Raw genomic sequence first — 25,503 nt, 5'->3', positions numbered from 1 at the left:
CCATCTCTCCAAGACAGCATCAAATTTGTCTACTATGCTTCCCTCCACCAGCAACTCAGACCCACCAGTAGTCCTTAAACTCTGAGAAAGAGGACAACCAGGCAAGTACTCTAAAAGAGGGAAAGTATGGAACACATATGCACATTAACATCTCGATCTGAATCAAAGGTAGATTCCCATGAGGGACCTATTGGATATCTGGATTTGCTGAAGAATGTGGGCATTCAAAGCTGAATGGTGGTGTGTGTGAAAGGAGATATGGAAAGTCAATCTATGAAAGGTCCTCTTTTTTATTAATAAGGATTGTGAATATAGGTGGTATATTATTTATTATTCTTGCTAATTATTATACATAAGCTGCTAACATAGCAGTCCATGCATGCTTGTCTCCTCTTACAGTGCCTGAGTGCAGCACCACCTGAGCACTGTTGCAGCATTTGCTTCAATGGGGCTGCTCAAGCTACACTAAGGGCTAAGAGCAATGTCTCATGTTCAGAGCCAGGGCACAGTTTAATATAGGTACTGAAGAAACAACAGGAAAGGACTGCTCCCTTCATGTCTTCTTTCCCAGAGGTATGTGGTTGGCCACTGTGGGGGGAAAGAGGATAGAATACCTAGGCCTCTGGAATGATCTAGCAGGACTTTATATAAAAGGCAGGAAAATTACTAGAGGACCGATGCTTCAATTCCTGGACTAGTAAGATTCTTGCAGCACACCTTTGAGACTAACTGAGAGAAAAATGTTTGGACATAAGCTTTTGTAGACTATGTTTACTTCACCAGATGCATCTAACAAAACAGACTTAGGGCCCGAACAGACAGGCCAAAATAAAGCTGTTTCAGGTCACTTTGAGGTATGCTGTTTAAATGCTGCATGCATCCTAAGAGTCCGAAAGCCGCACCAAAGCCACACTCCAGTCCTAAGGCATGGGATTCAGGGAGTTGAAGCCCTAAAAGTTGAGGGCCAAATGACGAAGAACCACTGACTTAGCAAATGTCTCTGCCACAAGCTTCAGTTGAGCATTTTAAGAGGGCGAACAGCAGTACTGTAAATGCATAGAACACTAGAGCAAATAAAGGAAAAGGCAACAGCAGCAACTCAAACAAAATCATTGAATTGAGGAGACTGGATTAAGCCAGTGCTAGGCACTGAAGTGCCCCAATAAACGGTAGGGTACTGAAATGATATTCAAGTTAGCAAAAAGCAGTCTTTCCACATTTTAGGGTGGCACAACCTCAGTGGCCCTCTCCCTAGTAAGCATCTGCCTAACATCAGGTGGCAGACAGTCCATGTGGACGGCCCCAAATGAGGTCTGGAAATGCACAAAAATCACAAAGAGTCTTCTAATTCTTCTGCTACCATCAACCTTTATCATCTCCCTTTGTGTGTTACGTAATTATGAGCAAATGACAACATAGGGTTGCTCTGAAAAATGTGTAAGAGAAATCACACACTGCTTTCTCAATGCTGGCGCTGACAATCACATTTTCAAGCCCAGCACCATCAATCCAGCCCAGCTCACATTAGATAGAGCTCTCCACTCAGCATGCCAATTTGCAAACAGGAATCTAGCTTCCTTTAGACATAAAGGCCACTCTGGTGTTCTAGCGAAGATGACAGCACAGCTCCTAGTTTCTCATGAAAACAACAATCAGAGCCTGCCTGGAAGTAGTCAAATCAAATGGTTCACTCCCCTCCCACGACAAGCGAGGTTACAGCTGACTTGACTTGAAGGAAGCTGCTTCAGCAAAGTGGCTCTGAATACGGAAAATGTCTCCAGGTGTCTTTGCTTATGCGCCACCCCAAGTGTTATCGGCGGGCGGATAAATCAGTTCAAGTTTTGACAATATCTATGTGCTTGCTCTTCGAGCCTCAAAATGAGATGCATGGCGCTAGGTTTCATGTGAATTCGCTGCAAGAAATGGCTTCTTCCCCAAGGAGTGTGAGCCCTTCGCTTTGGAACAAACGAAAGAGGAGAAAAGAAGGAGGCAGAACTGATCAATTCTCCTTAGGTGGTGATGAAAGGCAGGATCGGTCAAACAGAGCAAAGATCAATAACAGTCAGAGTATCTGACAGGCTGGCTGGTTCTTCTTAGGCACTCAAGGCACTCGGTGCGTGTGTTTGTGTGTGTGTGTCTTTCAAAGAGGGAGAATGAGAGCGAGAACTGTTATCCAAGGAAAGATGGGGAACTGGGGGGTCCTCACCAAGTATGTCAATGACCAGGAGCTGTGTCTTAGGGACCAAGCATCATTTTAGGGGAGACCCAGTTATATACAGGTGTTGACAGTCCTAAAGGTTACCCAGCCTCTTACAAAAATAATTTCCCCAACAGTTAAAGTAACACTGACATGCTTGGTGACGACCCCCCCAGTTCCCCATCTTTCCTTGGATAACAGTAGCAACGTGATAAAAAAGGGGGAAACTGTCCCTTAATAGAATTATTTAATGACAGCTGCAACAGCTTTTTTTAAAAAATGGTTATCTTTAAAGCTGTAGAGTGCTAACAGCATTAGTAAGACAAAAAGAAGAAAAGGAAATCTTTCTACGGTGGGCTCTGGGCACCTTACCTGAGGGCAGCAGCATGATAGGTGTCAACATAATCTGAAATGAAAAGCTCTCGGTTCTTGATCACTGGGTCTGTAATAACCAGCTCACGCCCAGAATCTGCAAGGGACAAAAACAGCAACACAAATTTAGTGTGAAGCTGCAAAAGCATCAACATCAGGCACTACTTTTGATGCACATACAGCCTAATAAAGCCTGCCTCTGTACTTTATTCATTTACCTTCTCAGTACAGTTGGTCCTCCTTACCTACTGATTTTTTTATCCACGGATTCAAGCATCCATGGCTATCTATCTATCTATCTATCTATCTATCTATATATATATATATATATATCAAATAGCAAACCTTAATTTTCCATTTATATAAGGGACCCCATTTTGCTCTGCCATTATTTTTAATAGGACTTGAGCATGCATAGATTTTCCTATCCACAAGGGGCCCTGGAACCAAACCCCAGCGAATACCAAGGTCCCACTTTACTTGTTCCAAATCTGAGATGTTTGTCACTAGTAGTATGGTCTAAGGGTATAGGTAAAATATTGTTACTTGCTTTATTGTATATGCATATGTATGCTGTAAACCGCTTTGATCATAGGAAAAGCGGTATACAAATAAAACATATTATTATTATTATTATTATTATTAAAATAATCACTAGTGTAAACATATTAGGTGAAACAATCAAAAGTGTTTCATGACCACTGGTGTGGAATGGCAGGGCATTAAAGGCGCAAGTCAAAGCATTTCCAGTGATGCAGCTGTAGAATTCCCTTCCCCTGGAAATACTATACAGTTGGCCCTTCAAAAATCTGGGAGTTGGGTTCCAGGACCTTTGTCTCAGACCCATGGATGCACCATATTATTAAATGGCAGCAATGTGAATGTGCACGCTTCAGTGTGTCTGCTTTCACGTAGCTGCCATTTAATAATCCGGGGTGTGACGATCATCAGCAGATCTGAAGTCTGCAAATTTGAAGGGCCAACTGTACAGTCTTGCATGAAAAAAAATATCTAACTGACCATATTTCCATTCATGGAAGATGGTGATCAGCTCTGTGGCAAAGCTCTACATTTTCTTCTAAAAGAAATGACATACAATAGCTCTCTGCTATAGAAAAGGCCATCAGGTCAAAAAAAGACAGCAAATTCCAAAGCTCAGAAATCTATAGTGTTGCAAGTGGGAGCCTTATACAGTCAGTCAATCAGGATTTAAGTCCGCTCATCTCTTTCCACAGCTCCCTCTTTTGTCTGTCTCTGCGTGTCCCAGACAATGATCTGAAGAACAGGATGCTCCTGGAATGCTAAAGCTAAACATATTCAGCCTGCAAAGAGCCTAGGATGCCAATATAAGTCGCTGTGAGGTTTCCAAATGAATAATGGGATAGAGGAATGGAGGAGAAGAAAGGTTCCTGGACAGCCAGGAATGGTATACGTTTCCAGAGCTTGGCGTACCATTTTCGTTGTGCCGGTCTTGAACTAAGTGCTGATAGACAGAATCTGGAACTTCAGACTGGCGGTAGTACCATTTCACATTCATGAGAAGGTGGTCCCTTTTACTCTGGGAAAAGAATAATAATAATAATAATAATAATAATAATAATAATTAATAATAATAGAATTATAGATATGGGGCTTGGGTTAGCTCGCCAACACATTTTCTAATGTAGACACACAAATGAGCTACAAGGTACAGTTATTAGGTCATTTCTGCCTCCGGAAAATGGAAATCACCGTTTAATAGCATTAAAACTGATGGCAACTATGCATTTTCATCAACAAGAAAATGATGGCATATGCAGGACTCCAGAAGATGGTTTGCAGAAGCAGGAAAGGGTCTCACATTTGTACCCAATGGGCAGACATTTAGGGACCGTTCCTGGCACATTGGAAAATAGTAAGTGATGGTCTCCCATTTAAGACAGCCTAAGAAGCAGCGTTCTAAAATCAAAACTTGGATGCAGCCCATTTTTATTTTGAGCAACTCCAAAAGGCAGAAGATTCCAATGGTTTGCTAATTCAATTAATGAGTTCTGTTTGTTAAACATACACACACTCTCTCTCCTTGTCCTCCATATGTCATCAAATTGGCACTAAAAACAATTGGGGAAGGGCTTTCTCTCCCAAGTTGCCACCTTTGCTTAAGTGCCACTTACCCCCCAAACCCTTCTGCTGAACAATTTCTTGATTTGGGAAGGAAGGAGTACAAAAACTACTCCTATTTCCATAGACTTCAAGAGGAAAGTTTTGAGAGCCGGTATCACACTGAGTATAGCTCTTTTTTATTGTTTCAGTTATTTACTAGCTCTGTGAGAAGGCCTTTTTAGTTGCTCCATCATTCCTATCTATCAGGTGCATTAGCAAAAGGCCTTGATGACTGCCTGATGAACTGAAATGTCTACCCCAGCCCTGCAATGCATACACAAATCTCCAAATCCCACAGTCAAGAAGTCATGAGGAACCCTAAGATGAACAGGGTGACAGCGGTATAACCCTTCATTTTCACGGCCTGTACTTCGCTTAGTAGGTTAGAAACAAAGGAACTTGCTAGAGCTTATATTTTACAGAAACTGTACAACACAGACGCATGTTTGGATAGTACAAGATGGTGCAAAATGGTTCAAATGTTCAAAAACTATTCCATGTGAAATAGCCATAGTGGTTTCCAGTGGCACAACCATGAGAAGACAGCAACACTGGACCTTAGGAGGTCACAGGATAGCAGACGTTCACATAGGCATAAAGGCATATTTTGCAGCTGGAGTGACATAAACCTTGTTCTAGGAAACAGTGGTTGTGTAAAACCTCCTCCACTCTGGGCTGGGATCCTGGGACTCTTTTACTTGGATCACTCCGTGCCTTGCACTCCCCAAACCAGCCTGGCGAGAAAAATGAGATGTGGGAATCTGACACAAATCAGCTCTCGGTGTCTTATATTGGCATGCCACATTTTTAACAAAATATTTTTATGCCTGCCTAGCCTAGTTTTGTTTTTTAATCAGCATTGGGAAGATGGCGAAGGAGGACTGTATGGATGCAGATTTTCAGTATGCAGTCACATATGTGTGTCTGCAGTAAGGAATGCATTAAGGGTTATCCTAGGGAAGAATGGGATTCTGCTCTGATCCTACTATGGTTGTGGATGGCAGCCAACAACAGGCAGGGCAAGCAGCAACGGCAATTAGAACATGATGGAAAAGCAAAACAGAGAGACAACAGACGCACGCACAATACTAGAATTCAAAGATATAGCCATATTAGTCTGTAGAATCTGTATGTAGAGAGATCTTGTAGCACCTTTCAGACTAACTGAAAGAAAGAAGTTGGCAGCAAGAGCATTTGGAGACTTCAGCCTACTTCCTCAGATGCTTTTGGTAGTTTTGGATTTAAAAATTGCTAAAACGGGTTGAACTGCTTTCGGGGTTTATTTGAAGTGTAGGAACCTATCCCTATTCTTTCCATGTTATTTCTGCTTCTGGTATCAAATTTTCTGTTAAGGAAGTAAAAACTAATAATGTGTCCCCTTTGCTAACTGACGTTTATTTGTACTTAAAGAAAGGCTAATATAGCGTACTGGATTTAAGTAAGGCATTGCAGTGTTACTTTGTCCCATGGCATAATGTTCTTGCTGCACCAGCATAAAAAGCGAAGGGAGGAGGGAAAGCTGGACAATATTTATGAACAGTACGCTTGCCCTAATTCTTTGGGAATGAGAAACTATAACTGTTAACAGCAAATCAGCATAAATGTCAACATCTCTTAATGGTAAGACTACCTAGTTTAAGCACTTGTGGCAATTTGCTGTTAAAGCAAATGCAATACTTTAAAACAGCCAGCCAGTGGCAGCATTGTGTTGGAGGAAAAACATTGCATGCAGTCCTTCTAGAGACTAGTCTGAGCACATCATGTGCCTGGCACCGTTTCTTGAAAAGCAGTTCAAAACACAAAACCAAGGTGTATATGAGACGGAGAAATCAGTGCTTCAAAAGGTTTAAGCAAAACATAAGATAACAGCAGTCAAGGAAGAACTCTTGAGGATGGATGCCGCGGAGTGGTAGAGTATCAAACATCCAGCTTCAAGTCCTGACTTCTCTATTATAAGGATTTTATAATAGTGTGTATGTCTAGGACAGGGGTATTTCGTGGAGGCAGAGATTACTCTGTGTTTGTATATGTGTGCGTTTGGAGAGGATTATAGATCTTTGCTTGATAAACTGGAAATTTAGCATCAGCAAACAGAAATAAGGCTAGGTGGACCAATTGAGGGATACGGTTCTGAGTCTCCAGCTCAAAGGATCTTAGGCAAAAAAATCCAGTGGCCTGCTGGCTGGGGGATTCTGGGAACAGCAGTCTAAAATAGTTATATTCTTTCAACCTCTGCGACTAAACGGACTCAGCGCAGACTGTGTTAGATTGAATGCTGATGATGGTGCACAAATCAGCTTCATGGGTTCCAAGGAGGCTATGCAGTGCAAGCATTGCTTACCAACGGCTTCTCGGCTTCAGTTAAGCTGGTGTTCACTTCTCAGCTTCGGTTAAGCTGGTGTTGCAAAATGCTAGCAGAGACAATATCGGCAACATCCCAGCTTCTGGCTCGATCTTCCTGCTTTGAAGGGCTGGTGTGCAAAGGAAGCACTCAGAGGAGCTTCCTTGGAGGCTCAGGCCATCCTGGGCCCTTAATCAGATTCAGGAGCTGTACTATAAAGGGTCCAGCTTGGGCTCAAACACAAAGGGAGTGTCTTTGAATGCTTTCCCTTAAAAGACATAGGGAGACCACGCGTGGCTCGGATTTTCCTGAAAGGCATTAATCTGCCTCAGGCCCATGCTGAAAATATCCCCAAACGTCCAGCCATATCACCAAGGATTGTGGGCAGGGTGTGTGTCTCATTATATCAGACAAAGAAATGGTTTAAGATATATGATCAAGTACCCCAAATGTTTTAAATGTGTATGAAATGTGTATGTATAAGTTTGTTTAATAGATATGTGCATTTGTTTAAACTTTCAGTATTTTTAGCTGATTATTCTAACAAATGGACAAATGAATCTTGGAGCTCTAACGTTGACGGATCTCTGCTACATACCATTGGATAGGATATACATGACGTTCCGCAACATAAACACAGCGCATTCCAAGACACATGGACTCTTGCCAGCGATTTCCAAGGAGGGACGGTTCAAAAGGAGCTGCCATTGTGAATCCTTTGTTTGATGTGAAGCCCGGTTCCCACTGTTCCCCACCTGCCTCCTCTCAGGGTGCCCTTCTAACTTCCTCACACTGCTTCTGAAAACAAAACAGATTGGCAGCAGAAGCAAGACGCAAACAGCTGGAGTTCAGGGGTCTGGAATAAGATTAGAACTACAGCCTGGGGAGAAGGGGAAGGAGGGTGCCCTTTCCTTCAAGCAGGCTTAGCCGCCCGGTTGACTTCGCCGGTGGTTTTGTCAAATCAGGAGCCAGGCTGGTTGGCCTCTCCTCCGCGTGCCCCGTGGCAGACCAAACAGACGCAACACGAGCCGGCAGAAGCTCTGTGCACCTTGGACAATACCTGCTGATGTTCATCTCTACCTGCAGGGCTTTCCTTCCACATGTTCTCTGCTTGCTCTCCCGGTGCCAAGGCTTTGATGCCTTTCTAACATCCCAGCCTCAGCGGTTTGTGAGTCTGCAAGCTTGCCCTTCTGCTTAAGTTTAGCTCGGCTTACCCATTCCAAGGTGGAAGACCGATCAATGCCACTGTGAGTAACAGTGGAAGGGATCAGCAACATGTTTCCCAAATCCCTCTCTCCATTGCAGTGTTATGAGACATTCCTTCTGGCAGGACAGATGATCTGGTACATATCTGGTACATGTGCCAAACACTATGAGAGCATACAACTGTCAGAAATAGTTGCAATTGAAATTAGGAATGCTCTCTTACTCAGCAACCTCTCCAACTCCTCATATCCTTGAAGGGTTTACTCGCACACTTTCAAACGCATCTGTAAAGCCCCAGGATTGAGGAACGTAGGCCTGTTACAGACTGCCAAAACAAAGCTGCTTGGGGTCTCTTTGGAGGTATGCTGTTTAAATGATGCATGCATCCTAAGAATCCAGAAGCTGCACCAAAGCTGCACTCCAGTGCTTAGGAATGGAGTGTGGCTTTGGCGTGACCTCCGGACGCTTAGGAGCCATGCATCATTTAAACAGCATACCTCCAAAGAGACCCAAAGCAGCTTTATTTTGGCAGTCTGTAACAGGCCGTAATCATCTTTTTTAAAAAAAAGATTTTCAGGAAGCTTAATTCTTTGTCCAGTGGCATTTACTGTCCCTTTTCTGCATTCCTAAAGAACTATAGCAATACCCTTAAGTACTGTCTGGCTCTCCCTGCTCCCTTCACTTTTTCCCCCCTTCTAGCTTTGATGGCTTAAGAAAACAAATCACTATGTTCTCCATTATAACTAGAGGAAAAAAATCTCCACTTGAAAAGTGGGGGGAAAGTCCTGGAAATGTCTTGGTGGTTTACATCACTGCAGGAAGTGTTAGGATGACTTTATTTGGCGATGAAAATAGAAAGCAGAGAATATTTTGGGAGTAAATGAGTTCTGTTTCCTCCACAATCTCAGCCTGCAAGTCTGCAGAACAAGCCTGGGCAGGAAGCATTTGACCTAACAATCTTGTAGGTACAGCAGCTTAAAATTTATAGACCCCCGAGCCTCAAAAACGGAGGGGTCAGCATTTGTTCCGCCATGCTGACTCGCTGCCTTTGGCACTTTACATCATCGTCTATATGCCAACATGGCAGGAGAGGGGTGTGTGTGTGAATGTTTCAACACCCACATACAGAAAAGCAGCAAACAAAAACCTCCTTTGCTGTTTACAACAGTAGCGCAAAGTAACCGCTTCCATTTAAATCCCTCGACAGATGATGCAACTGAAAAATGTGCTGACACATTAATTTCCCGCAATCTGCTCTCAGCTGATATCAGAAAGCATTTCTCTTGCAAATCACAGCTCCCCTTTAAGGTATCATGTCCCAATGATTGCTTCTTTTGTGTCCAATTAATTTAAAAGGCTTAACCGTGAAAATCAGACTGGGTTTCTTCCTCAAGCACAGCAACATCGCTTGGGGTGCGCGCGCATGTAAATCAGATCTTTCCTGGAAACAGCAACGTCTATGCATTTGTGCCATTCAAAAGCCACTGCAGAGAGAATTACCAATTTGGGTGTGACTATAAAGGTCACTGCGTCCAACCCCTGGCCACAAGATACCCAAATACATGTGCATGCACATGTGCAACATATGTAAATAGGGAGTTGCAAAAAATGCCTAGGTAGCACCAATTACTAAACAGGGGAAGAAGCTGCTTTTTTTCTTTGTGTTGACATGAGTGGAACTACTGAGTAATTCCCAGTTAGGACTACAGAAGCAAAAGGCAATGGCACCTGGTCTCCAAATACAGCAGGAACCTTTTCTTTAGTCTATAATGACAGCCACCCATCTGAGAAGTGGAAATATCTCTTCAATGCAGAACGCTGCTCTTATCTCCTGAATCCTAAGGCAGAAGTTCACTGGATTAGTGGGATCCCAAGCCAAAGATGAATTCTTTCCAGAGAGAGTTTACTTTTCTCAAGGGGACATAAAACCAGAAGAGAACAACATGATTTAGAATACAAGCCTTGTCAGTGTCAGTGATGTTGGGAAGGTGCTGCCTTGTCTACCCCTGGTAAAAATACATTTCTTACTAGAACGCATGCTGCAGCTCCTTGACACAGGAATAAAGGCAACCTTCTCATGCATGGTTCAACTATTTGTCCAGGTAAACCCCAGTGAAGTTCTCTAGGGTCTTGGGCAGAAAGAAGAGCAATAGCATTTACATTTCTATACCACTTCAGACTGAACTGAGCACTCTCTACGCAGTTTACAATGTGTAAAGCCAATTGCCCCCAACAAGTTAGGTACTCATTTTACCGATCTCCAAAAGGATGGAAGGCTGAGTCAACCTTGAAGCCCCTCAGGAGCGAACTCACAACGTTGTGGCTGCAGTGCTGGCATTTAACCACTGCACTAGGACACAGCCAACCAACCAACCACTAGGACACAGAAGAGGGGTCTTTTTCAGCAACTGCTCCCCATTCCTCCTAACTGGGGACTATCAGGGTTTCACCTTGCAATGTAAAACATTAGCTTTGCCACTGAGCTACAGTCACAGAAGTGGCCTGGCGCCATGGGTTACTTTCACCAAAGATGGCAGATGGGAGTCCAGGCATCCTTTGAAGGCGAGGAGGAGAGTTCACATGAAAAGAGGTGCTATGGCAATCCCTTCTCCAATTGATGTTCTGCTAGAAGGCATGGCACCTTGCCCACCCTACCCCACAATGTGCTGTCATCCAATTGGAAAAGTGAAGGGACGGTGCAAGAGCCTTGTAGTATATAGCACTCTATGCTGCACAAAGCACCAGTGCCTCCAACTAACAACTCCTGGAACGGCAGAAGCAGCACCAGCCTCTCCGCCGCCGCCTCTTTTGGCTCCTGTCCTCTTAACCTGAACCAACACAAAGCCTGCAACCTTTAAACCTGTTAGTGTTATCTAATGACTGTTCCATCTACAAGAGCTTTTCTAATAGAAACAGGCCACGATGGCTTATCTCTGCGCACAAGCCAGCCCTCAAAGAGCCACTGGCTTGATTGAGCACAGTAATGGAAGGCAGGAAATGAGAAGGCTTGGTTAAGCCGCGGATAATCGATCACTGCATTCAGCCAAGTGTGAGCTGAGCCGGGGAACAGAAGCAGCGCCGGGGATCCAATATTGCTGCTCCCGGTACAAAGTCCCATCTCTGTGGATCTATGCAGGAGAAAGAATAATTTATCGACTAAGCAATATGATGTGTAGGGTTTTTAAAAATCTTCCTCCCCCTTCCCAAAAGGAATGTCTCACTTTTGACATCTGTACTTCGCTACAGTTGGGAGGGTGAAAAAAAATATTTCATGCTTTCCATTTTGCTTTTTGTTCCTCCCTTTGCAAGGTGAATGGACAAAGGAGTGTAAGGATGCGTAGGAAATGCACCGATAGCTCCGCTTGTCATTGATTCTCACAAAACTACAGCATATGCCATGTTTGCCTTTTATCACCACCCTTTGAAATCCAGAATTCATGCTCTGCAAACCATACAAGAATCGGTTTATAGCTGCAGAATGCAATGTTTTCTACGAATGCAACATTGCTTCTCTTATCAATTATACTGGAATAAAACAGATGCCATCTTATATATTAGTTGAGCGAACAACCTGCAGATCTCCTTGGGTTCTAATGTGTATCTTATGGGGTCTTGCTAAAACTGAGGCCCCTGCCTAATCTGGTTGTTGTTGATGTTGATGTTGTTGTTGTTCCTGGCCTTCATGGTTCCATAGCTGCACATGAACACACAGTAACAGCAGCAGCAGCTATTCCTCCATGGACCTGTCCCTAATTGACTGTTTTAAATCAGGTTACAGTTTAGTTGGGATCCTCAAGAGTATAACCTTTTCTATATAGACATATTTTTTCATTTATATCACTGGATGAAGGACTGGAGACAGCCACCTTCCCTGAGGCTCATCTGCTGCAACTGTGAGGCTGCTTTGATGACAACATGGGGCAAATCTCACATATATCAAACTGAACTCCCCGGAGAAAGACAGCGAAATGCAAATCAGGGTAAACACTTTCAGGTGAACCTCTCTGCAAACCAGTTCGATTCAGTTCAGTTCATCTTTATTACGGACACAGACCAGCACAGCCATGCAAACCAGAGTATCTTGAGCTCCTAAGGCTGGCAGCAGCTTACCACCAGGCAGCATAGAGAGAGAGCCAGTAAATACTGGAAAGACATTGCCTTTTTTCACATACTGGGGCAGCAGGAAAGAGAAGAGAAGCCACCCCTGCCAAATTTTTGCCCTTTACAGCTGTACTTACAGAGGGATCAAGGATGACCCCAGTCATGAGAGGAAGTTGTATGCTACAATAAAGGAAGGGAACACTTAGATAAAAGGATAACCCTAAGTCCTGAGTGGGGAAATGTCTAGCCATGCAGGTATCTTGGCCTACAATGCCACAAGATCTCTTACAGTTTGCTCTACTTTGGTGTGGGTGATGGGTATTACAGGCCAAGGCCAAGACCTCCAAAGGGAGAAAGGTGCTGCTCTTTTCAAGAGAGGTAGTTTGTTGAAGCACAAGAGATGGGGAATCAGGGGTCAACATTCTCCTCCTCTTTGGCTTTTTTTCAAACTTCCTAGAAACAGAGTGGGAAACTACGGACCTCAGGACGTTTCAGACTGAACACCATCCCTTGACATTTGCTGTGTTGGCCAAGGTTGAAGGAAGCTTCTATCAAACAACCTGAAAGTCCAGCATTGTCTCTCTAAGGCTTGGACCTCCTAGGACAGTGATGGTGAACCTTTTGTAGGCTGAGTGCCCAAACTGAAACCCAAAACCCACTTATTTATTGCAAAGTGCCATGTCCCTCTGGCTTTCTAGTAACAAACTCTGGCAAACTCTGTGCTGGGATGATGGCACATGTGCCCACAGAGAGGGCTCTGAGTGCCACCTCTGACACGCATGCCATAGGTTCGCCATCACTGTCCTAGGAGACACACAGCCTTGGATATTGGAAGAAAATCTTCTTGTGCATATGAAGAAAGGCTATGTGCATGATAGACTGCGCACATACAGAGCCCAATTTATGAATCTGTTGCAGAATAGGGGTAACATATAGCTAAATGGAGGCATCCAAGGACAGAAGGAGTGGAACTTGTATTTCAGTAAAGAGAAGAAGCCTTTCATTTTGTCTAAAAAAACCACACAACTATTTATTTCCCTACATATCCTTTCCATTTAGCCTCCGACGCACTGAAAATACAGAAAATACCCCAGCGCTCAAAGAAATGAAAAACTACTTCTTTCCAAAGTGAACTGTCATTTTTAATATTGTAGGGCAAGTATTTTATCCTTGTAGTGAGAAAAAAATATCACATACGCTCTCCGTCTCATTCTCTCTCTCTCTCTCCCTCGTACACACACATACACTCGAAAAACGATCAAACTCTTTCACAAAAGGTCACAGGCCATTGCTTACTATCTCTCATTTATTCCCACCGAGGCATCTTTCTGCTCTGTTTCCTTTTTATGTTCTGTGGATTTCACTCCGCAGCACCTGATGTCGGAGAAGCGGAGCAGAAGTGCGCACAGACCTCGCTGAGCAGTGCACAGGAGCCAGAACAAACCTCTTCATAGATCGGTGGCTTGTTACAATAAGGAAGGAAGGAGGAGGGAGGGTTCAACAAAACCTGGCTTCCTACTTACACCTTTGAGCACTAGACCACCTCCTCACAATAAAGAACAGAAAATCCCAATCTCTGAAAGCAAACACAGAGAGAAAGGCTTCCTGAGGCAAGGCCACAGTTCAGTGGTGAGGAGTGCTTGCTTCGCATGCAAAAAGTCACAGACAGGATGTCAATCATCTCCAGGTAGGAAGACTCCTGCCTCCAAACCCCAGAAAGCAGAAGACAGTCAACATCTCAGCCAGAGAAAGCAATGGGGTGCCTCTGCAGAGGAGAGATGCTTCCCCACAGAAGAGGCAGTTCATTGCAACTCACTGCATCCCTGGGTGATTAATGGCGCTGCACTTGCTTCCTTGCAGCTAGCCTCCACCAGAGGATGGGGATTCTGCAGAGTCTTGGTACTTGATGCGAGGGGATTATTCAATCATTCCCGGCGCAGATATATGATAGAAAAACCTGCCCTTGGAAGCTGTTGAGCTGCAAGAGTCACAGTCCTGGGTCTGCTTCTAACCGAGGGAAATTACCTTCTGAAGCGGCACGGCCAAAGGCTTCACAACAAGTATGGGAAATTTTCACGCGCGCATCAAAATTTCTTTTCTTCGGGAACAAGGTAGCTGTGGCTGTAACTTTAATTCAGAGACCCAGTGCAGTTATTTGCTCCACAGGCTTGCAACTTGCTCTGATCCAAAGCTTCCCTGATGATGTCTTTGAAAGGTTCAAACGCATCATCAGTGAAGCTTGGATCAAAGCAAGAGTTCATCCCCAAACTACGTCCTTCCAAATGCTGTTGGCATATGAATACTATCAGGTCCAGCCCCCATGGCGAACAGCCAGAAGTAAAGGGAGTCATAAGTTTAAATGCCTAAAGCAGTGATCCCCACACTGTGCTCTTTAAGAAATTTTGGACTTCTGCTCCCAGTAGCCTCAGCCATCTTGACCAACAGTCTGGGATTCTAGGAGCTGGCGTTCAAAATCCCTTGAAGAGCACAGTTTGGGGACCACTGGTCTAAGGGAACCCAAGTTGGCAAAAGTCCGTCTCATCTCTCATCTGACTTCCACAGTGACAAAGCAGTTGCATCCATGAGAAGCTCATATGCAGGTAACCATCACTGATAAAGCACTCCTCTTCAATACACTTGACAATTCTAGGTTGCCATCTAAGCTAGTAAAAGAAGCTGATATGGGGGAGCATGCCATGATATCTGAGAAGGTTAAGAGGTGATATGATAGCCCTGTTTAAATATTTGAAGGGATGTCATATTGAGGAGGGAGCAAGCTTTTTTTTCTGCTGCTCCAGAGAACAGGATCCGGAACAATGGATGCAAGCTCCAGGAAATGAGATTCCAGCTTAACGTTAGGAGGAACGTCCTGAGAGTAAGGGCTGTCCGACAGTGGAACAAACTCCCTTGGAGTCTGGTGAAGTCTCCTTCTTTGGAGGTCTTTAAGCAGAGGCTGGATGGCCATCTGTCAATGGGGATGCTTTGATGGAGAGTTCCTGCATGGCAAGATGGGGTTGGACTGGATGGCCCTTGGGGTCTCTTCCAACTCTACGATTCTCTATGATTCTATGATTCTAAGATATACACACAGAGAGACCCTTCAGCTTTTCTGAAGCTGAAGTGAATGTTTTCACTTGTCTAGTATATGGTTTGAGAGTTCCTGGTCCAGAAATTTTTGACGTTTGACTCTAAACAGCCATCTCCAGGCCACAGGCCATGTATCACTGTAATTATTATTTTATGAAATAAGATAGCATGCACTCATGCCTTGTCTTTTTATGATTTAATACAGCCATTGAAGAAGACATTAAGAGCACACACAGACTCAAATGTGCCAGCCCCTTTTTTTAAACTAATAAAACAACGATCTTCTGAACATTTTGAAATGTGTCTCCGGTTTCTTCGGTGCTTCTAAGCTAATATCCATCCGTATTCTGAACATTTGAGTTCCATAAATTAATTAGGTGTTGTATGAATGACTTTCTTTCTGTCTCTACTGAATCTTAAGGCCCCTGGTGCTTGCACAATGGGACAGAAAGAGAGCTAAGCTTTTCTACCCACTTTCGCCACACCAGGAGTAATTCTACAAACCTCTTTTTATCCTTGTGTATTTCAACCCCTTTAAGGAAAACAGATGAACTTCAAAAATTGTCTCCTTGCGCACAATTAAAGAGCAACTGCTAGGAACAGTTTTTCAGCCACCTGGCATGTCAGGCATAGGCACTTGCAAAACGTATGCTTCTATAAACACGATGTGTATATTGTACACACAGAAACAGAGAGAGAGAGAAATCTCTGCACATTCAGCCCACAGAATTCGAAATGGAAGGGAACACCAACCCCAGTACAATGAGGTGAGATTTGCTATACGGAAAGCACGCCTGCCAACTCATTACTCAGCTGCCTGCAACAAGTCTCCAAGAAGGCTCCTAGCAACTTGATGCTTCCCATGCTCAAAGCCAAGTGCCATGGAGGAAGCTATAAGAAGCCACATAGCAAGCAAGACAGGCAATGGTGAACTTTTCTTTGTAATGGGATTTTAAAACGGTGGTGTTGGGATTGAGAGCAGCCTCAAAAACCACACCCAAAAAGTCATGTACTCATGAGTCCCTTTACAGACCATGCGGTGAAGGCTCACAGACTGGGGAAAAGGCACAAGGGCTCATGGTTCTTATTCAAGAAGGAAGACGCCCTTAGATATGCGCCCAATGTGCTCCTTCATCTTGTCATCATCGCATCTCTTCCTCCAAAATTCCATACCAATTCCTATGGTTAGGAATAATGGCCACAACATTATGCTCAAACATACTGCCCTTCTTTTTAATGACTAACTAAAGATGCTGCCTCAGTAGGCACTGATCAATAGCCTATGCTTGCTGAAATAAGCTTATCCTTGGTGGCTTTGGAGGACTGGTGGTTCATAGTTACTGAACACCCTCTTTGCCAGCTCAGCTGGGGATAGAAACGCCTTGGCAGTTGGAAGGAAGCCAGGGAAGAAAAGAAGGCTGAGTTTTGCAGCTCAGTAAGATAAAATGCTCTAGGTTTGGTTGAGATGGAGCATGAAATCAGGGAGGCGTTCAAAGGAGAAAGTGGTCTATTAATGGTAACTTCAATTACCCTCACAAGGAGAAGATACGTGCATGTTCCAGACATGAAAAAGAGGTGGATTTCACAACGCCCTGAACAGCGTTCTAGAACAGCTGGCCATGAAATCAACCAAAGTGGAGTAGATTGTGGGCTTAATCCTAACTGATGCCTAAAACCTAGGGTGAGATTTAAAAGAAGCAGTGATCGCAGTACTATTTATATATAAGTGAACAATTGCCAAGGGACACTCAGTAAAGTGTGTGAGAAGGCTACAACCTGTTTAAGTGGTGGATCACTACTCCGGGAAGCTTACAGAAATGGGGACGGACCTGAAGATGTCCAGAAGGGGGCTGCCTAAATTCATTAGACCCCACTATAACAGACCCAATGAATCACAGTAGAAAAGGTAAGACCCATTGATCCATTGGTCTGCTCCAGCTGGAATTAATAACTAGATTTAGGGGACAACCAGGGGTAAGCAAGGAGCACATTTTAGCACACCCAAAGTGACACAGTAGCACCTCCAGCCACCATTTTGGCCAATTTTCAGCCAATTTACTTGTTTTGCAATCTGTTTCTGGGATGTTTGAGGGTATTGGGGGTTCAGGGGAGCAAACCGTTGCCTTTTTAGCACTTAGGGGTCCCACACTTTGCCCACCCTGAAACAGAAGGGCATGGAGAACACAAGAAGGCTATTGCCCTCTTGTTGTGTTTATGGGCTTCTCCCAAAGGCATCTGAAGGCCTAATGGGAAGAAAATGCTGGACAGGAAAGCCTCTCATTTAATCTAAAACAGCTCTTAGGAAATACTTGGGAAATTTGGCTTACGGGAGAGTTGATGCTGCATTAAATAACATGAGAATTGGGCCTGAGTGCTTGTGTGCTCTTTCATGTCCCACTTGTATATTTTTAAATAAAGATCATAAAATGCTCTGGAGGACTATAATACAGCCGGCCCTTCTTATCCACGGATTTTTTACCCACGGGTTCAAACATCCATGGTTTGAAAATGTTCAAAAAAAAGTATAAATTCCAAATATCAAACCCTGATTTTCCATTTTATATAAGGGATACCATTTTGCTCTGACATTATATTTAATGGGACTTGAGCATCCACGGATTTTGTTATCCATGGGGGATCCTGGAACCAAACTCTGGATCTTCTTGCTACTCAGTGATGTGAGGACACAATACGATGGGGAGCAATCTTACTCAAACCATTCAGAAAAAAGGCCCCAAATGCTATATTTCAGCCAAGTTCCCCCCCCCACACACACACACACAAAAACACGCACCATAGTTCCTGCTAACATGTGCTACTCCCTCCATCCCAGTCTGATCGCAAGTGAGGTCTCTCCCACCAAAGCAAACTGGCAGGCGACTGCTGAGGGGCATCCATTGATAGGAGGGTCCTCCTCTTTCTGCACTTTTCTTTATTAGCTTTCTATTGCTGCTCTGGGTATGAAGTACATTGTAAATCAAACGCACTCACTGTCAGATGCAATAAGCAAAACAGTTACCTAAACAACAAATGGTATTACAAACACATTTAACTAAGCACTGAATATATGCCCTGGCGATTAAATTCCATTAACATTGCCAAAGTTTAACCTCGGGGGAATGCTAGGCCCCAGTGAAGATGCCCTTCCTGAAGGCTTCAGGCGTTTGCCACTGAATTTCATATCTGGCACATCGTTCACATCTAGTTGCTGAGCATCACCAACTGCACGACTATGGTTAAAATTAAGCTTAAAGACACTTTCTTAAATACACCACAAGGCAGCCACAAGGTTGTGAGTTCAATTCCAGGACCCCTAGGTTGACTTAAACTTCCATGCTTGTGTAAATCAGTAAAATGAGTACCCAATTTGTTGGGGACAACTGGTATACAGATTGTAAACCGCCTAGAGAGTGCTGAGTTCACTATTATACGCCATAGAAATGCAAAAGCTATAAGGCAGTGATGGAGAACCTTTTATAGACCAGGTGCCCAAAATGCAACCCAGACCTCGCTTATTTATTGCAAAGTGCCACATCCCTCTGGCTTTCTAATAAGAAACTCTGGCAAACTCTGTGTTAGGCTGACAGCATGTGTGCCCACAGAGAGGCCTCTGAGTGCCACCTCTGGCACACGTGCCATAGGTTCGCCACCACTGCTATAAGGCAACTTCCTTTCTTCAGTACAGTGGTACCCCGGGATACGAATTGATCGCGTTACGAAAATTCCGGGGTACGAAAAAGTTAGCTTGGAAAATACTGTTCCGGGTAACGAAAGATTTTTCGGGTAACGAAATTTTTTTTGGTGTGTTTCGGCGCTTTTTGGCACGAAATTTAAAAGCCGCGGCTTTCCAGCGCTAGCGGTTTCGGGTTGCGAAATCTTTCGGGTTACGAACGGCGCCGCGGAACGAATTAAATTCGTAACCCGGGGTACCACTGTAATAAGTATGACTTTGTGGAGTCCCAGGATTATTAAAAACATTGGCACGTTACAGACCGCCCAGAAGGGGCAGTCTTGCGCCGCTGCCGGTTGCTCCGCGAGGGAGCCGCAGCAGCCAAACCGCACGGCTCCCTCGCGGAGCAAAAAGAAGCCCCAAAATGGCGCTTCTTCTTCCGCTCTGGATGGGACGCCGCGAGGCGCTACTCACGCACTCGCTGCGTCAAATCCGGGGCGCGACGTGCAGATGCTATGCATCCAGCACGTAAAGATGGCGTCGCCCGTGTGTATAGGGCACCGCCATTTTTACGCCCTCGTCACGTGCTAGGGGTGAGGCCGGTATGGACGCTAGGTCCTCAGCCAACCCCTAGCATGTGATGGGGGTGCCGCAAAGGCCTGTCTGTAACGGGCCATAGTTTGAAGCTCAAGAAAGAAAGAAAGACTTTTGTAGCTGACGTTGGGTGTATTTTTAAAAGAAAAAAATTCTTCTGCATGTGATACTTTGGGGGAAGAAGACTCTCCCTCCCACTCTTTGCGCTGCCATGCCCTGCGCCTCTTGTCCTTTGGCATGAAAGCCAGCAAGCCGCTGTGTGGGAAGAAAGAGCACCTGGGGTCACACCTTGCCTAATCAGAAGTGAAGATTATGCAGTAGACGGAATTACAGAGTGGCAGAATACATGGTTGAATGCAGAGGGGGAGAGAGGAAAGAGAGAGAAAGAGAGAGAGAGACGACAGCTGCAGCATCTAGATGAAAGATTTATGATGATATTTTACCGCATGCTGATGGAATTTTGCACTTCAGAGTGTGAAATCTTTTAGCTCAGGGGGCCAGCCTCTTGTGGAACTCAAAATAAAGAGAGAGAAAAGCTTAGATTAAAAGGCAACAGAAGATGTTTTGCGTTCCCCCCTCTAAAAATAAAAATAAGAATACACAGATGGCAACCTGAAAAATCAGCACACCGTTTTGAGAAGGCTTTCAGATAACTGATGGTGTAACAGCGTACGCTCAGTTGTGGCCTTTCTAGGTTTTAATGACGTTCTTTGATCACCGACGGCGCATGGGGAGAGGAGGTTTCTCATGAGTACTTCTGGAATACAAAATATAAGAAGTGGCGCTGTATATGGGGGGGGACGGGGGTTACCAAAAGTGAGGTGGGGACCAGGGGTGGATTGGTATGATTTGGTATGATTTGAGGAGCCATGACTACTAGTTTGGAAGAAGAACTGAAGGGAACACTGTTTAGGGTCCTTCTTGAGAAACTGTGGCAAACAAACAGAGTGGGCACTGAGCATGGATTTGCTCTCTGTCCGCTGACCATGTGCAGATAGGTCAAGGGAGATTCTCTAGAGAGAAGAAGAGAAACAGTGGAAAGTATTACTTTCTTTCCCCTCCATGGATGAGTTCTGGGCTCAAGTCAAGATCAAGAGGGAGGTTAGTCATCTTCGGAAATAAAAGACTACAGCAAGTGTTGCTCCAGAGATCACAAAACCCTCCTGGGGAGCATGATTTCTTTAACAGAAAGGATCTGGAAAAAACATCAGGGTAGCAGCGTTCCTGCGGGGCGTCTCTAGAGAAATAGACAGAAATATGGATTATATATATTCCTACTTTATTTCCCCCCCCCCCCCCCCCCCCCACCCCCCCAGCACCACGACCTGGAAGCTAAAAAGGCATTAGAAAAATGAATTTCCCTATTATTTTCTCCTGAAAGCATGCATGCACAAAAAAAAAAAACAAAAAAAAAAAAAATGCTCCCTGAACATGAGCCCTGTTCGCATTTTTTTAAAAAAGAACGTCTTTGAAAAAGATCAGAGTATTTCTGGCAATCCATAAAGAAGTACAACGGCCTGAGGTCGCTCATCAAAACTACAATAAGATAGCAAGCTTAAACTGTTGTCTTTATGCCCGACGGTGCCAAAGCGTGCGTATTTTATCACCTTAATGAAAGAGACCTTGCTCCAGGTGGGGCATTGGGAATGCAAAAACAACCATCAAGGTGTCAATGGCAGCAGTGTGGTGTTGATAGATATTCAGGGCACTAAAGCTACCTACCAGAACCGGGATTAGAAGCCATGGCCCCACAGAACATAGAACATGCATGTACAGGCACACCTCCGTTAACAAGACCTCTAAGAAAGAAGAAAGGGAAAGGAGGGTGTCAGTGCACTCTCAAGTATAAAAGACCTCGCACCCCAAGACTAGCTCCTGATTTGCAAACTATGGTTTGCCTAGTCTAACATTACGTCTACATTCAAATATATAGCCGTGTTAGTCTGTAGAATCAGTATGTAGAGAGATCTTGTACCACCTTTAAGACCAACTGAAATAACTGACATATAGAAGTTCAGCAGGAGCTTTCATAGACTTCATGTCAACATGGGATTGATATGCACCACTGAAAGTCAAGGCAGGCATTGAGAGGGACCATAAGACCCATCATGGTAGGTGTTTACATCATAAAAATTAAAATCATCTCCTCCTCTGCAGCTATTCTTTGCACTGGCACTATAAGGGCTATAGCCTGAACTCTGCCAGGCGAATAAGAGCTTAGTCCTCCCTGAAAGACAACTTGGCTTCTGCCATCATATTTTGCTGGCCAGTTGCTGTTGTTGTTATGTGCCTTCATTTCCGACTTACGGCAACCCTAAGGGCTTCTCTTGGCAAGATTTGTTCCGAGGATGTTTGCCATGGCCTTCCCCTGGCAGAGGCTAATTTCAAGCCCACTTGCCCCAACTTCTTGAGAGCAGAGAAACTGCTCCGCTTCTCCCCTGGCAAGATGCTTGTAAGAAGAACCTTCTGCAAAATAGTCTCCTGGGTTCTCTACAGTCAACACTTCACATTAAGAACCCAGAGCGGGAGTCTTAACAAAATTCCAGTGAAAGCCATAAAGGCAGCCAACAGCCGACCTTCAATAATGGCATACGGCTTAAAACAACTTCCGATTGAGTGTGTGCCTTGTTAGCCGACTGAAGAGAAAGCTAGGACCCAAGCCCCTACACTGCAAAGGAAGGCATCTTCTCCTGTGATTTCCCTTCCCTGTGCCAGACAAAGCGCCAACTCCAAAACGGAAGGTGAGAGTTCCTTTTCTTTACCAGCATCAAAGGAAGGCACCTGCCAGCAAAGGGTATCCTAAAATCCCAAGATAACAAGGTGTTGTCATTCATGCCTAGAACCACCAACGTCTCTCACAGCTCTGTAATAGAGAGGGCCATAGAGAAGGCAGGGAGGAACCTATTTCTTGGATCAGAAAGCAACAGGGAACACAAAATGTTAAGCAGTAACATGGCACAGCAAAGACATGATCTATCATCCTGGAACAGCCCCTGCCCTGTTATTCCTTACTCTTCATGGCAGCTGGAAATAGGAAGGCGGAGAGCTTATAAAATATACCTAGTCAAAGAAGGGTTTCTTTTGTTTTGGCTGACAGACAGATAACCAAGTCCTAGCAGATATGGAACAGAACAAATATTTGGAGAAGAGGCTGAAGGTCAGCAGCTCCGATTCTCTGTGTGCGGAAACCAAGAAGTGAGAAGAGGCACAGAAAGGCTTCCCAGGAGCCCCATCAAACACTTCACCTTTTCAAAGGTGTGCTGCTTGGCTGATACAGCAATTACATGAAAGGTTTTCCATTAACCAAGCCAACCCACTTACTGTTTCTGACTGTTTCTGAACTGTAATGTTTAAAACAAAAACCCCACTGATGCAGTGACTTGGGCAGCATCCACACTACAGAAACAATCCAGTTTGATCTCACTTTCCCCGCTGTGGCTCAAAGCTATGGAGTTCTGGGAACTGTAGTTCTGTGCAACATTTAGCCTTTTCAGCGAGTGAACTCTGGTGCCGTAACAAACTGTAATTTCCAGCATTGAACCATGGCAGTGAAAATGGTGTCAGACAAGGAGGCAAGGGTAAACCCACCTCTGAACAGATCTTGCCTTGGGGTCACCAGAAGCATGACTTGAAGGCACACAAAACAATGGAGATTCAGAAGTTCCCCTTTCCCGACCGACACTTTTGTGATAAAGGCCAAAGACTGTTAGGCCATTGGGGGCCTTTTAGACAAGATATTAGATAGCATTTTCCATCCCTAACAATGGATCGAGAAATGGGAATCCCATCTTAACCCCAGCCCACCTGGTCCTGCACTTTGTCAGAACCTCCTTTAATACTTTGCCTCATATACAATGTTCAGTGAGAGCAGGAATTTGGACATTCCTTCAGTCTATTAAGAAGGAGGGCTCTCCTGTCATGCACTCCATGCAGCAAAGCTCTAGGTAAGTGAAATAATACATATTACCATCTAAAGAGTACCTGCCATGGAAGGTCTACTGTGCCCAGAGTCTAAAATTATCTAACTGCACCACTGCTCAGGACAGCCAGCATTTGAAGGGCTTGTGCAGTGAAGTGGCGAAGAAGCTGCGCTATGAATGAGAGGAATCCAAATTCACATCTCATATCGCCCAGAAATATGCTAAGTAACCTGTGGCAAGGTGCTATTCAATCTTCCTCAGCCCATCCTCGACTCCAGATGAAGACCATGGTCCTGGATTGCAAGACCAGCGTCCAAAGCATTCTGCTACAAAGCAGTAAGGTTAAGACTGTTACTTTCACACTTTCACTGTTTCTGAATTACACAGATAAGCAATTATGCCACGCTAAAGGGAAGACGCACATTTGGGATTAATGAAACTGCTGCACAGAAAAAGACGAAGGGGAGGGGGGGTTCTCATACATTGCTAATTTAATTAAAAGAATTATCTTCTTTTTAAATTATATGTAATTGCCCCAAACTAATACCAACCCAATCAATCACTTCCATCAAAATTGCAATGTGCCCCAGATTTTGGAGGGATACTTGAACAAAACATGATGTCGACCCAAAGTGTTTCTTTCACAACCCTTCCCAAAGACTGCTAGGTACAGTATTCAGAACCCCAGAACCTCCTTGCCCTGAGAATTCAAGGAGGCTGAACAAAGCTTTGCAACAGCTTTACATGTTACTATCAGGGATCGTTTAGGTTAAGCTGGCACTGGAGTAAGAGGATAGGCATTTTGCAAATGGTTTGTCTCATTTCACTAATTTCATAGATATAGCCGTGTCAATCTGTAGAACCAGTATGTAGTCAGATCCTGTAGCATCTTTGAGACTAACTGGGAAAAAAGAAGTTGGCAACATGAGCTTTCGTAGACCTCAGCTGCATCAACAAAATCTAAGTCTACAGAAGCTCATGCTGCCAACCTCTTTCTTTAGTTCGTCTCAAAGGTGCGACAAGATCTCTCTATATATTAATTTCACACAATTCAAATACAGCCATTTTAGTCTGTAGAATCACTTGTAGGGAGATCTTGTCGCACCTTTGAGACTAACTGAAAGAAAGATATTGGCAGCCTGAGCTTCCGTAGACTAAAGTCTACTTCCATAGGTGCATCCGAGGCTTAGTCTATGAACACTCATTAATCTCATAGTTGTTGTTTTGATTCTGCAACTGAGTGCAGATGCAAAGTTGGCCATAGAACCGTGGAGTTGGAAGAGACCTCAGAGGCCACCAAGTCCAACCCCAGCCATGCAGGAACACACAATCAAAGTGATCTTTCCTATGCCTCCTTTGTTTTCAAGAAACCACAACATCCTTATCAGTGGCTTCAGTCTGCAAACTGCAGTCTAAACGCCCGCTACTAAACATCGCTGGCAGAAAATGGTAGTTTGCTTCTAACCTTGGTTTATGCCATAATGTAACATTACTTAGGATTAGCTGGGGAAATTTGGATGGAGGTGTGTGTGAGGTATGTGGGTGTAAACCAGAAAGGTGCTCCTGATCTCATACCACAGTTAAGAGATGGACTTTTGTCCAATCTGTGTTGGATCTGTCAGTCAAACAATCAATCAATATTTACTGAGTAGCCCTGGGGCCGTCTCAAAATACCTCATATACCTCCAAACATAGTAATACATACAATAACATTCTATAGAAAGTCTATAGCAGGGGTAGGCAACCTACGACCCACAGGCCGGATCCGGCCCGGCGAGGCCTTGGGACTGGCCCCAGCCCGGTCTTGCCGGCGATTGCCGCCCCCGCTGCAGCTTCTGCACCACTCCGGCCACCATTTTGAGTTCGGCCCCCC

The 25,503-nt window shown here is 44.4% G+C and overlaps 1 protein-coding gene across 16 annotated transcripts in view; it reads right to left on the bottom strand.

Moving 5' to 3' along the window:
• Positions 1-25,503, bottom strand: part of RERE (arginine-glutamic acid dipeptide repeats) — a 339,495-nt gene that overhangs the window by 138,275 nt on the left and 175,717 nt on the right. For all 16 annotated transcript variants that reach the window (XM_042479825.1, XM_042479823.1, XM_042479830.1 and 13 more), the window contains 2 exons: positions 4,022-4,127; positions 2,570-2,666 (listed from right to left, as the gene is read on the bottom strand). In XM_042479825.1, coding sequence (XP_042335759.1) covers positions 2,570-2,666; positions 4,022-4,127 — 203 coding nt within the window. The remainder of the gene's footprint in view (positions 1-2,569; positions 2,667-4,021; positions 4,128-25,503) is intronic.

This window comes from Sceloporus undulatus, chromosome 7 (assembly GCF_019175285.1).
Source record: "Sceloporus undulatus isolate JIND9_A2432 ecotype Alabama chromosome 7, SceUnd_v1.1, whole genome shotgun sequence".
In the NCBI taxonomy this organism is placed as follows: Eukaryota; Metazoa; Chordata; class Lepidosauria; order Squamata; family Phrynosomatidae; genus Sceloporus; species Sceloporus undulatus.
Note: the sequence above shows the minus strand (reverse complement) of the source record. Positions and strands in the feature narration are given on the sequence as shown.